The sequence below is a fragment of the Lynx rufus genome, unplaced genomic scaffold (genome assembly GCF_022079265.1).
Source record: "Lynx rufus isolate CCGP_SWC_20201006 ecotype Redwood Valley unplaced genomic scaffold, mLynRuf1.p SCAF_13, whole genome shotgun sequence".
NCBI classification, from domain to species: domain Eukaryota; kingdom Metazoa; phylum Chordata; class Mammalia; order Carnivora; family Felidae; genus Lynx; species Lynx rufus.
Window position 1 is genome coordinate 42,639,441 of NW_025814827.1, and position 12,834 is coordinate 42,652,274.

The 12,834-nt window shown below is 37.3% G+C and overlaps 1 protein-coding gene and 1 pseudogene across 1 annotated transcript; one reads left to right on the forward strand and one right to left on the reverse strand.

Moving 5' to 3' along the window:
* Positions 1 to 2,570: 2,570 nt before the first annotated feature.
* LOC124509062 (uncharacterized) lies at positions 2,571 to 2,729 on the reverse strand (annotated as a pseudogene).
* Positions 2,730 to 11,595: 8,866 nt separating this feature from the next.
* On the forward strand, positions 11,596 to 12,574 carry LOC124508167 (olfactory receptor 11G2-like). The gene has a single exon (XM_047074582.1). The coding sequence runs from the start codon at positions 11,639 to 11,641 to the stop codon at positions 12,572 to 12,574; it is 936 nt and encodes a 311-aa protein (XP_046930538.1). The 5' UTR covers positions 11,596 to 11,638.
* Positions 12,575 to 12,834: the final 260 nt, after the last annotated feature.

The following is a 12,834-nucleotide window of genomic DNA, read 5'->3' on the forward strand; positions in this document are numbered from 1 at the left end:
TTGTAACTATTTATTTAGTTACATGTTTATTTATATGTGCCTTTATTATACAATATTCCACCTTGTTACATTAAGGATCTGATGTACTGAAAGAAAAGTGCAATGAAACAAAAAATAAGAGAAATATCAACTTAGAAAGAAAAAAATAGAATGACAATTTTTGGATAAGATTTTATGTTTGTATTAAAGCAAGCCACTAACTATGCTATGAACTCCCTTTAAAACAAAGTGAAGACGCCAGTCAGAGTGGCCAAAATGAACAAATCAGGAGACTATAGATGCTGGAGAGGATGTGGAGAAACGGGAACCCTCCTGCACTGTTGGTGGGAATGCAAATTGGTGCAGCCGCTCTGGAAAGCAGTGTGGAGGTTCCTCAGAAAATTAAAAATAGACCTACCCTATGACCCAGCAATAGCACTGCTAGGAATTTATCCAAGGGATACAGGAGTACTGATGCATAGGGGCACTTGTACCCCAATGTTCATAGCAGCACTCTCAACAATAGCCAAATTATGGAAAGAGCCTAAATGTCCATCAACTGATGAATGGATAAAGAAATTGTGGTATATATACACAATGGAATACTACGTGGCAATGAGAAAAAATGAAATATGGCCTTTTGTAGCAACGTGGATGGAACTGGAGAGTGTGATGCTAAGTGAAATAAGCCATACAGAGAAAGACAGATACCATATGGTTTCACTCTTATGTGGATCCTGAGAAACTTAACAGGAACCCATGGGGGAGGGGAAGGAAAAAAAAAAAAAAAAAAAAAAAAGGACGTTAGAGTGGGAGAGAGCCAAAGCATAAGAGACTGTTAAAAACTGAGAACAAACTGAGGGTTGATGGGGGGTGGGAGGGAGGGGCGGGTGGGTGATGGGTATTGAGGAGGGCACCTTTTGGGATGAGCACTGGGTGTTGTATGGAAACCAATTTGTCAATAAATTTCATATATATATATAAAAAAAACAACAACAAAGTGAAGAATGGGGAAACATTATTTGCTGTATGATTTTTATTAACTATGAGAAGAAAACACGTGGGTTCAGGGAAAGCTAAATTAATGGCTCTTAATGCTGTAACAATTTCTTTCATGGGGATTCATACTAAGGAAACTAAGAAATACAGTGAATATTGACCCTCCAAAGTATCTGATATAGATGATAGATAAATAGACACAGATATACATAGATATAATCTGGTTCTATATACCTGCTTCTCATAACATTTCTCAGTAAGATTCAAAGGCATTATATAGAAGAAAAGCAATTCTTCCCAGATCTAAGAATGTTGATACAAATATTAGCTTTCTGATGTTCTGCCTTACTCCAGAAGTCTGGCCCAGAATACACTAAGAATAAAATTTAGAGCTAACTGCATGTTCACCCAATTCAAAGATTAATAACCCCTTATTTGGATACCAAAGTTCTCTTCTACAATGTATAAGTTGACTTAGGAGGAGTATTCATAAGAATGGAAGGAACTGTTACTATCACGATATATGCCTTATGAAGTTTATTAACTTCTTTCTGCACTGGAAGTAATTCACCTGTACAGAGCTGTCACACCTGCCATCCAAAGAAAAGTGAGGAGTTGAAGGAAAGGGTGACTGAGAACTGAAAAAGAAACGGGAAGTTTGGGAAAGAGTTAGTCCTGGCATGACTGAAATGCAGGGGAGGGGTTTATTCATGGGAAGTAGTACATGAATTCAGTAAACTATATTAGTCAAAAAAACTTTTAAGTAAATGTTTTAATTATCTTGAAATAAGATACATGTATTCTGAAGACATGCTTTTTTCTTTGATTTTGTTCTCTTTTTTTTACTCAGAAATTTTCCTCTTAAATGTATCAAATAATATGCTGGCTGAAATAAGGAGAGAGGGAATTTTATTTCTATAACTTGATCTTAATACGATAGTGAGTGGAATTTGTAGGACACTAGAGAGCAGATTTTGAGGTGAGTGGCAGTGAGAGCAAAATGCCTTCAGGATCCTGGCAGCAGAAAGAGAGAAATTAAAACAGTATATGGATATTCAGCAGCCATGAGGACCAATTACTTCCCACTTGTGGTTTTCTCTTACACAGTTTGATGGGAACAAGTCACCCTCTAGAGCAGAGAGTAGCCTCTACCAGTGAACAGAAATCTGTGAGATGGAGAGTCACCTTGGCAAACAACTAACTTCAGATCACATGCCATAGGCTACTAAGGGCTGCATTGATGAAGCTTATAGATTCATTCCCTGTGTTTTTCTAAGGAAATACTCATATTCCATTTGCATCACTAGTGTATGCTGCCATGAAAACACCAGATGCGAAGAAACAGTTTTTATTTTGTCAGGCCCTTTGTAGGGCTTAATTATTGATGATGTTTACATGATAATTCTTTAAAAAAGGAAACATTAGTATAGCAAACTCTCAACTAACAAATGGAATGTAAGTTAAGGGCAAAACTTTTCTCAGAACCAGGTTGCTTGAAATTTGGCATTAGTTTTCCCATTTAAACCCTGTTAGATGATGTAAATGCCCAAGTTGGCACATAAGAATCTAAGTTATACGTAATATACCTGCACATATTAAAATACATTCTAACCAACATCACTTCTTGATAAAAGTTCTTAGCGAACTGCGATTCATCAAAAACATCTTTGATCTATGAAAAGCTTTCAATTAGCAATAATCACACTTCAGATAAGCCTCATTGGCTACGATACTGCCACTGTGGCAAAGTTTGAAGCATTTTTGATCCGTAAAGAACATTTCAAAAACTTACATCTGGCATGAATACTTGATGGTGAAAGTGAATGCTTTCCCTCTAAAATCAGAAACAAAACAAGAATTCTGCTCTTACATTGGATATTCTTTCTTGCTTTGTCAAAAATGAGTTAACCATAGAGTTGTGGGTCCGTTTCTGGGTTTTATATTCTGTTCCATTCATCTGTCTGTTTTTGTGCAGGTACCATATTGCCTTGATGACTACAGCTTTGTAATATAGGTTGAAATCCAGAATGATGATGCCTCAAATTTTGTTTTTCTTTTTCAGGATTGCTTTGGCTATTCAGGGGCTTTTGTGGTTCCATACAAATTTTAACACTGATCTAGCGCTGTGAAGAATGCTGATGGTATTTTGATAGGGATTGCATTAAATGTGTAGATTACTTTGGGTAATAAAGGCATTTTAACAATGTTTATTCTTCCAATCCATGAGCATGAAATGTTTTTCCATTTCTTTGTGTTTCTTCAATTTTTTTCATAAGTTTTCAGGGTACAGATGTTTTACCTCTTTAGCTGGATTTACTCCTAGGTAACTTATTGTTTTTGGTGCAATTGTAAATGGAATTGATTCCTTGGTTTTTCTGCTGCTTTGTTATTGGTGTATAGAAATGCAACAGATTTCCACAAGTTGATTTTGTATCCTGCAACTTTGCTGAATTTATGTATTAGTTCCAGCAATTTTGGGGTGGACTCTTTTGAGTTTTCTACATAGAGGATCATATCGTCTGCAAATAGCAAATGTGTGACTTCTTCCTTACCACTTTGTATTCCCTTTATTTCTTTTCGTTGTCTGCTAAGGCTGAGACTTCCAATACTATATTGAACAGTAATGGTGAGAGTGGGCATCCTTGTCTTGTTCCTGACTTTTGGGGAAAGGCTCTCACTTTTTCCCCATTGAGGATGATATTAACTATGGGTCTTTTGTATATGGCATTTATGATGCCAAGGTATATTCCATCTATTATTTTATTGATGGTTTTTATCAAGAATGGATGTTGTATCTTGTCAATACTTCTGCATCTATTGACAGGATCATGTGGTTCTTATCTTTTCTTTTATTAATGTGGTGTATCACATTGATTGATTTGTGAATATTGAACCAGCCCTACTGCCCAGGAATAAATCCCACTTGATCATGGTGAATATTCTTTTAATGTAGTATTGAATTTGATTTGCTAGTATCTTGCTGAGAATTTTTGCATCCATGTTTATCAGGGATATTGGCCTGTAATTCTCCTTTTTAGTGGGGTCCTTGACTTTGGAATCAAAGTAATGCTGGCATCATAGGATGGGTTTGGAAGCTTTCCTTCCATTTCTATTTTTAGAACAGTTTGAAAAGAATAGGTATTAACTCTTCTTACTAGACATGTTTCCAAATGCAAGGGAAATGAGAGCAAATATGAACTACAGGGACTTCATCAAGATAAAAAAACTTCTGAGGGTGACTTGGTGGCTCAGTCAGTCAAGCATCGACTTCAGCTCAGGTCAGGATCTTATAGTTTGTGGGTTAGAGTTCCATATCAGGCTCTGTGCTAACAGCTCATGGCCTGGAGCCTGCTTTGGATTCTGTGTCTCCTTCTCTCTCTGCCCTTCTCAACTTGGGCTCTGTCTCTGTCTCTCAAAAATAAGTAAACTTTTAAAAATTAAAAAAAAAAAAGACTTCTGCCCAGCAAGGGAAACCAACAACAAAACTAAAAGGCAACCTACGGAATGGGAGAAGATACTGCAAACAACATACCTGATAAAGGGTTAGTATCAAAACTTTATAAAGAACTTATCAAACTCAATATCCAAAAAAACAATCCAGTTAAGAAATAGGCAGAAGATATGAATAACCACTTTTCCAAAGAAGATACCCAGATGGCTAACAGACAAAAAGATGCTCAACATCACTCATCATTAGGGAAATACACATCAAAACAACAAGAAAGCACTTCACACCTGTCAGAATAGCTAAAATTAACACAATAAACAATAGGTGTTGGCAAAGATGCAGAGAAAGGGGAACGCTCTTCCACTGCTGGTGGGGATGCAAACTGGTGTGGACATTCTGTAGAACAGTATGGAGGTTCCTCAAAAAAAACTAAAAATAGAGCTACCCTTTGATCCACTGACTGATGAATGGATAAAGAAGAAGTGTTATGTATATATGCAATGGAATATTATACAGCCATCAAAAATAATGAAATCTTGCCATTTGCAATGATACAGCTGGAGCTAGACTGTATTATGCTAAGTGAAATAAGTCAGAGAAAGACAATATCATAAGATTTCACTCATATGTGGAATTTAAGAAACAAAACAGATGAACATATGGAAAGGGGGGAAGAGAAGAAAGGGAAACAAACCACAAGAGACTCTTAACAATAGAGAACAAACTGAAGGCAGATGGAGGAAGGTGGGTAGGAGATGGGATAGATGGCTGATGGGTATTAAGGACATCACTTGTGATAAGCACTGCATGTTTTATGTAAGTGATGAATCACTGAATTCTCCTAAAACCAATATTTCACTGTATGTTAACTAAAATACTAAAAAGGTTTAAAAATCTGTTGAAGGACTTGCAATCAGAATATGTAAAGAACATTCAAAAGTCAATAATAAGAAAACAAATGACCCAGAGCACCTGGGTGGCTCAGTCAGTTAAGCATCTGACTTCAACTCAGGTCATGATCTCCCAGTTCGTGGGTTCGAGCCCCACCTCTGGCTCTGCACTGACATTTCAGAGCCTGGAGCCTGTGTCAGCTTCTGTTTCTTCCTCTCTCTCTGCCCTTCCCCCACTTACCATCTCTGTCTCTCAAAAATAAATAAACATTAAAGAAAAAAAACTTTAAAAGGGGCTCCTGGGTGGCTCAGTTGGTTAAGTGTTGGATTTTGGCTCAGGTCATAATCTCACAGTTTGTGGATTTGAGCCCCGCCTCAGGCTCAGTGCTGCAGCTCATAGCCTGGAACCTGCTTCAGATGCTGTGTCTCCCTCTCTCTCTCTGCCCCTTCCCCTGTTCAAGCTCTGTCTCTCTCTCTCCAAAAAAATAAACATTAAAAAAACTATTTTTAAAAAAAGAAAAAAAATGACCCAATAAAAATATTGATAAAATATTTGAGCATTGAACAGCACATATATAAATGACAAATAAGCAAATGAAAATATATTTAAACATCACTAGTCATAAGGGAATTACAAGTTAAAAACACAATGAGTTACTACTGTATACATACCAGAATGACTAAAATTAAAAAGACCAACCATGGGGTGCCTGGGTGGCTCAGTCAGTTAAGCGTCCAACTTCGTCTCAGGTCATGATCTCGCGGTCCGTGAGTTCGAGCCCTGTGTCGGGCTCTGTGCTGACCGCTCAGAGACTGGAGCCTGTTTCAGATTCTGTGTCTCCCTCTCTCTCTGACCCTCCCCCATTCATGCTCTGTCTCTCTCTGTCTCAAAAATAAATAAACATTAAAAAAAAAAAAAAAAGACCAACCATACCAGTGTTGGTGATGATATAAATGCACTGGAACTCTCATACACTGCTAGTGTGAATGTAAAATGTTGGCAGCTTCTTAAAAAGTTAAGCATATATCTACCACTTGATAAAGCCATTTCACCCATAGCTATTTACCTAATAGGAAAAAGCATATGACATACAAAGTCTTATACACAAATGTTCCTAGCAGGTTTACTTCTAATAACATAGTTTATTTCTAATAACTAGAAACAACCCACACCCATCAAAAGGTGAATGAATTAATAAATTCTTATACATCTTTACGTACATATTACATATACATACATATTACATATTACTCAGCAATAAAAAGAATGATCTATTGACAGATGCAACAACATGGATGAATCTCAAAATAATTGTGCTGAGTAAAAGGAAGTAGACCAAAAAAAAAAAAAAAAGGAGCATGGTATTATTCCATTTATATAATGCTGTAGGAAATGCAAACATCTACAGTGAGAGAAATATCAGTGGCTACCTGGGGAGTGAGTTCAGAGTGGGGTAAGAGGCAGGAATTGAACAGGGGCACACTTAGAGAAGTTAGGGATAGACTTATTGGTTGATTAATTAATAAAACAACCAGTCGATTGATTTGTTAAAATGTCATTCTACTTGTGAGAGGTTTAAAAGAGGGAAAAAATATTATTATAGGGGAAAAAAAAGTTAAGGTAGGTCCCAAGGGAAGTGAATAACAAGCAGAAAAATGTCTCTTGACACTGTTTTCCTTTTAGAAGCAGTAAATGGATCTTCAAGGATTAAAAAAAAAAAAACAAAAAACAAAAACAAAAAACAGGGACTACTTCCTGACAGGCTCTGCTTATAAACCCTCCACCCTTCCACAAACAAAATCAAGGATGCTTATCACAATCATTTCCACCTCTTTTCTCCTAATTACTGTCATCTCTCTAAGAAAATAAAACAGAAAATTTGAGAAGCTTCAGTTTGGAACTCCCTTTGCTGATCCAGGTAATAAGCTTATGAAGTATGGAGAAGAGCAAAAGTCATAATCTCCTAGCTTTTACCTGCAGCTCTCTTCAAATTTGCTATAGCCATACACATACAACCAATATTTCTTAAGCTTTTACTGGTCAGGCAATGGTCAAGGTACTTCCACAGGCATTTATCTCATTCAATAATCTTTACAGCAGCCCTTTAAAGAGGGCATTTTTATGCCTACTTTAAGGTAACTGAGTATTAATTTCCTATGACTAATAAAAAAAAGCTCTTGACTCTAAATCCAATATTTTTCTGTTATGCACACCGGCCTGCCGGCCTAATTGGGAAAATTATCCTTACTTTTAAGTATTTTCTAGAAACAGATTACCAATGTTACTGATGTGACAACCCCCTCACTGAAACTATACAAACCAGCTAAAGGAGGAAATTGAGTTGTCATGAGACATTTCTAACCTGGCTATGGAGAGAGGGCCAACATATGAACATACCAAGATCAGGAAATGTCTTCCTCCAACTGTGTATGGCATGACCTCGCTCACTCATGTGGTCTATCTCAACCTTTCCTAGGTTGACTAATTAAACAAGTAAACCAAAACAAGATGATTGTTGCTAATTAACTCAGTCGACTAACTCAGCATGGAGTCATAAACACAGTGATATTCACAGCCCCCTCTGCAGTGGGAATCAGTCTTTTTTTTTCCCCCTGAGAGCTCCAGCTAAGACTTGTGGCAGGTAAGCATCATAGTTTCTTCTGTACAAATGAGCTAAGTGATAAAAGATAAGTAGCAATACAGTTCTGTTAAATATATTAGATTAAGCATAAAATGATGATGGCCATTCTTATTTTCTAGAATCCCTCCTAGCTTTCTAGAACAGCTTTGTGAGACTTCCTGACACAGAACTGTTCTGAGAAGAAATGGTTTTACTCAAAAGTCTAACATGATTGATTTTTCCATTTTTAAGGAGTAATATGCTGCTGCTTGGAAAATTGAGGGTAGAGGAACAAAAGTAGAAGCAAGGACTTGTGTTAGGTTGCTGCTGCAGAAGTCCAAGGAAGAAAGGATGTCATTTGAAATTGGGAGAAAACAGTGAAGACAAAGAGAAGTGCATGATGGGAGTCATAGTTTAGAAACAGAAGCATCTTGCTGATGCATTGGATGTGAGGTGCAAAAGAAAGGAAGGGATGTAAAATTAGACTAAACCAGGAAAAGTAAGTCCTTAAACATTAAGCCATTCAAACTGCTGAAAATATTTTGAGGCGATGGACAATGTGATTATTGCAAAACATAACCTTTTAGAAACATCCTACAAAACACTTTGGTTAAAAATGCCCCTGGGGCGCCTGGGTGGCGCAGTCGGTTAAGCGTCCGACTTCAGCCAGGTCACGATCTCGTGGTCCGTGAGTTCGAGCCCCGCGTCAGGCTCTGGGCTGATGGCTCAGAGCCTGGAGCCTGTTTCCGATTCTGTGTCTCCCTCTCTCTCTGCCCCTCCCCCGTTCATGCTCTGTCTCTCTCCGTCCCAAAAATAAATAAACATTGAAAAAAAATTAAAAAAAAATGCCCCAAACACAATTAGTAATGAATTATTTTGACCTACTGAAAATTTTATTGAATTTAAAGTCCATAAGTGAATTTCACACGTTAAGTAAATTTTATTTTGAGCCACTTCTTCCATTCATTAGTGGATCCAACATTTGTTAACAGCCCCATTCGAAGAACAGGGCATTTGGAAAAATGGTTGCTTCAGAAAAGACCACATTGTGAATATGTTCATCCTGAATGAGAACAGTGTAAGGTAATGCAAATGTATGTTAGATATTTTATGTCTGATTTAAGTTTGCCTTCAAAAAATGGGATATTTGGTATCTGAAACTTAATCTCAGTCCCTAGCCACATGTTCTTAAAATCAGAAAGGAAAGGGCATTTAGAAAGTGTAAGTTTATGGTACAAGAACCAGAACCTGTTCCTCCCACAGCTGAGACTCTAAAAGCCTCACTGTAATATAAGTTAAGATATAAAATAGCAGGACCTTGGGAAATTTTATTGACCAGATGAGTCCCCCATGTCATGAAAATCATATGAAATCCAGACCTAGATCTGTCTCTGAAAGGGAAGCTTTGGTACACAGATTATAAATTCTAAATTATTACTCAGTTTGCTGGTCCCCTGTCACAAATCCTCTTAAATCAACACAAAAATACACTATCATCAATAGACCACTGTCAGATTCCTTGGATAACTATGCAACTCTCAAAAATAACTTGATTGTTTAATTGATACTATAATCCAGATAATGGAAATAGATATTTTTCATGTTCCTTAGGCATGCCCTATTTACAGAGGCTATAATAACTAAGACCCAGGATTGAGGACAGGATTATTTAACAACGGTTTTGTTGTTGTTGTTGTTGTTGTTGTTGTTGTTGTTGTTTTAACTCAGAAAAGCATAAAGCCATTATGCAAATGTATAACCTTCTAAACTCATTCTGCCTTGAGGCACTCCCAAGCAGTGACTAGAAGGAAGCTTTCTCTTCTTTTCAAGTTTCCTGCTCCGTGTACCTTAACTTTGGATCAATAGTATCAGGTTCCACAATTCATAGAGCTGGAATAGAAACCAGTGGATTTTGTAGTCATATTCCCAGCCCAGACAATCAAAGACCTATTTCCACAAAGCCAAATTAATGTTCATCCTATCCCTCAACTGTACCTACCCTAGATGGCTGGAGAACTATATTAACAGAAGTGAGCTAAAGCTATTTGCTACAATTTGAATCTTTTATTCCTGAAATTGGTAGATTGCATTGCCAAATAGAATCAGTGAGTTCATTAACTACCTTAAAACAGAAAAGTGATTCCATTAGTCCTAAGGGTCTGCTGCTCCAAGGCCACACAATTTGAATTAGCTTTGTCCACAAATAGCTCTGTGGGTGTGATCTCTCTCTGGAAACCGAAAAAAGTGTGTTATTCAATCATTTTTATGAATATTAATTAAGAGCTGTCTAAGTGCAAAGCATTATGCTAATTCCCAGTCACTTCTGGTAAACTAACTTACACAAACTGATTTTGAGCCTATGAAAAAGTTCTATTTGAAACTTTCTGCTCAGTAAGATGCTTCTGAGTGAGCCACTTCAAAGAGTTCTCTCTTGGAAGAGGCATACAGGAAAAGTGGGAGGTACAGTAAAGAAATGTCTTATTTAAATTAAAAGACTGATCATAAGACTCAGTGTTCATGTAAGATGGTAACAGACTTCCCAGAAGTGGCTGTGAATTACATCATGCATTACAATGTTCTCCTAAACCAAGTTTGAGGATAGTTTTTTTTTCTTTTTTTCTTTTTCCTTTTTTCTTTTCTATTTTTTTTATTTTTATTTATTTATTTTTTCTTAATCACTTCTGGACTATTCTCTCCTGAAAGCAGAGCTGTTCTGATGTAACCACCTACTCTGGAAAAAATTACTGCCAAGAGGAGAACTACCCAGTCTAATATCACCAGAAGAAAACAAAAAAGAGAAAGCAGTTAAAATGCACTCTATACATCATTCCCCAGGCTCTGGTAAATATAGACCTTAGTATTAGAAAAGGGTGTTGACAATCAGAGCTCTCATGTACTGTCAATGTAAGCGGAAAATAGTCCAATAATGATGGAACACTGTTGAGTTTAATCTAATAAAATTGAAGATGCACATATTCTATTATCCAGCATATAGAAATGCATGCATGTGTGAACCAAGAAAAATGAACTTTATATTCATAGTAGCATTATTCCTGATAGCTAATAATTAATCTATGTTACGGTTTATTCATGGAATGTAATAGTATAGAGAAGGAAAAACTACAGATACATGCAACAACATGAATTTCACGAACTTACTGTTGAACAAAAGAAGCCATCCAAATGTATACTTTCCTTTATGTAAAGTAGAAAAACAAGAAAAACCAAATATTTTTGTTTAGGAATGCATACTTTTTTATTAAAATAAAAACAAAGAAGCGATTACCTTAAGGAAAAGAGAATGTTACAATTGGAGGAATAGAGAGGCAGAGGATAGTGATTGTGATGGAGCATGAGAGAGGATTCTAGGATGCAAGTGACAGTCTATTTCTTGATCTTGGTGGTAGTTACTATGGAGGTTTATGTATAATGACTTATTAAGCTATAAGTTTATGTATTAAGCATGTTTCCATATATTTCACAATAAAGAAACATTTCTGTCTATCCACTCATATTCACTGGCTGCTTGTGTTTTTCAGTCCAATGACTAAGCCAGAACAATATTTCGGGATTAGACAAAAATACTAACCACTGACATATAAATGTTTATTGCATTCCACAGAGTGGTTTCAATACATATGTGGGTCCCTATATACACAGACATTCAATAATTTGATGGTCTTTTCACAGCTCCCAGATACATGAATATCTCCAACACCCCCAACACCTCCAGCACCATCACTGGCTTCATCCTCCTGGGCTTCCCTTGCTCCAGGGAGGAGCAGATCCTCCTCTTTGTGCTCTTCTCTGTTATCTACCTCCTGACCCTCATGGGCAACGGGTCCATCATCTGTGCTGTGCGCTGGGATCAGAGACTCCACACACCCATGTACATCTTGCTTGCCAACTTCTCCTTCCTAGAGATCTGGTATGTCACCTCCACTGTCCCCAACATGTTAGCCAACTTCCTCTCTGACACCAAGGTCATTTCCTTCTCTGGGTGCTTTCTCCAGTTCTACTTTTTCTTCTCCTTGGGTTCTACAGAATGCTTCTTCTTGGCCATTATGGCATTTGATCGGTACCTTGCCATCTGCTGGCCTCTACACTATCCAACCATTATGACTGGACGTCTCTGCACCAATCTTGTGATCAGCTGCTGGGTATTTGGTTTCCTCTGGTTCTTGATTCCCATCATCATCATCTCGCAAATGTCCTTCTGTGGATCCAGGATTATTGACCACTTCCTGTGTGATCCTGGTCCCCTGTTGGCCCTCACCTGTACTAGAGCCCCTGCAATAGAGTTAACTAGCTCCACCTTAAGTTCTCTGCTCTTATTTATTCCCTTTTTCTTTATCGTGGTGTCCTATGCTCTTGTTCTGAGAGCTGTGTTGAGGGTCCCTTCAGCAGCTGGACGAAGAAAAGCTTTCTCGACCTGTGGGTCCCATCTGGCGGTGGTTTCACTGTTCTATGGCTCAGTGATGGTCATGTATGTTAGCCCAACATCTGAGCGTGAAGCTGGGATGCAGAAGATGGTGACTTTGTTTTATTCTGTAGTTACTCCACTCATCAACCCTATAATATATAGTCTGAGGAACAAAGATATGAAACATGCTATGAAAACATTGTTGAGAACATAAAAGTAAGAGCCTTGGTTTAAAACATTTGGGGGCAGAATCTGTTTTTAATTTCTTAGCGAAAAAGAAGACTACCTGACATCACTCAGAAAATTGTTTATATTGTTTTTGAGCCTTATACACCATACAGCTGCTTTCCTAGAATTTATGGGGCTATAAGGGATCTCAAAGATGAACTCATCTCCCTAATTTTAGAAATGACAGAGTCATAGATTGAAAAAACTTAGTAGAATTTGTTGTAGAAATGGAATTAAAAATATCTC

Excerpts from the sequence above, each read along its gene's own strand:
- LOC124508167 (XM_047074582.1), top strand. The coding sequence starts at position 11,639 with ATGAATATCTCCAACACCCCCAACACCTCCAGCACCATCACTGGCTTC.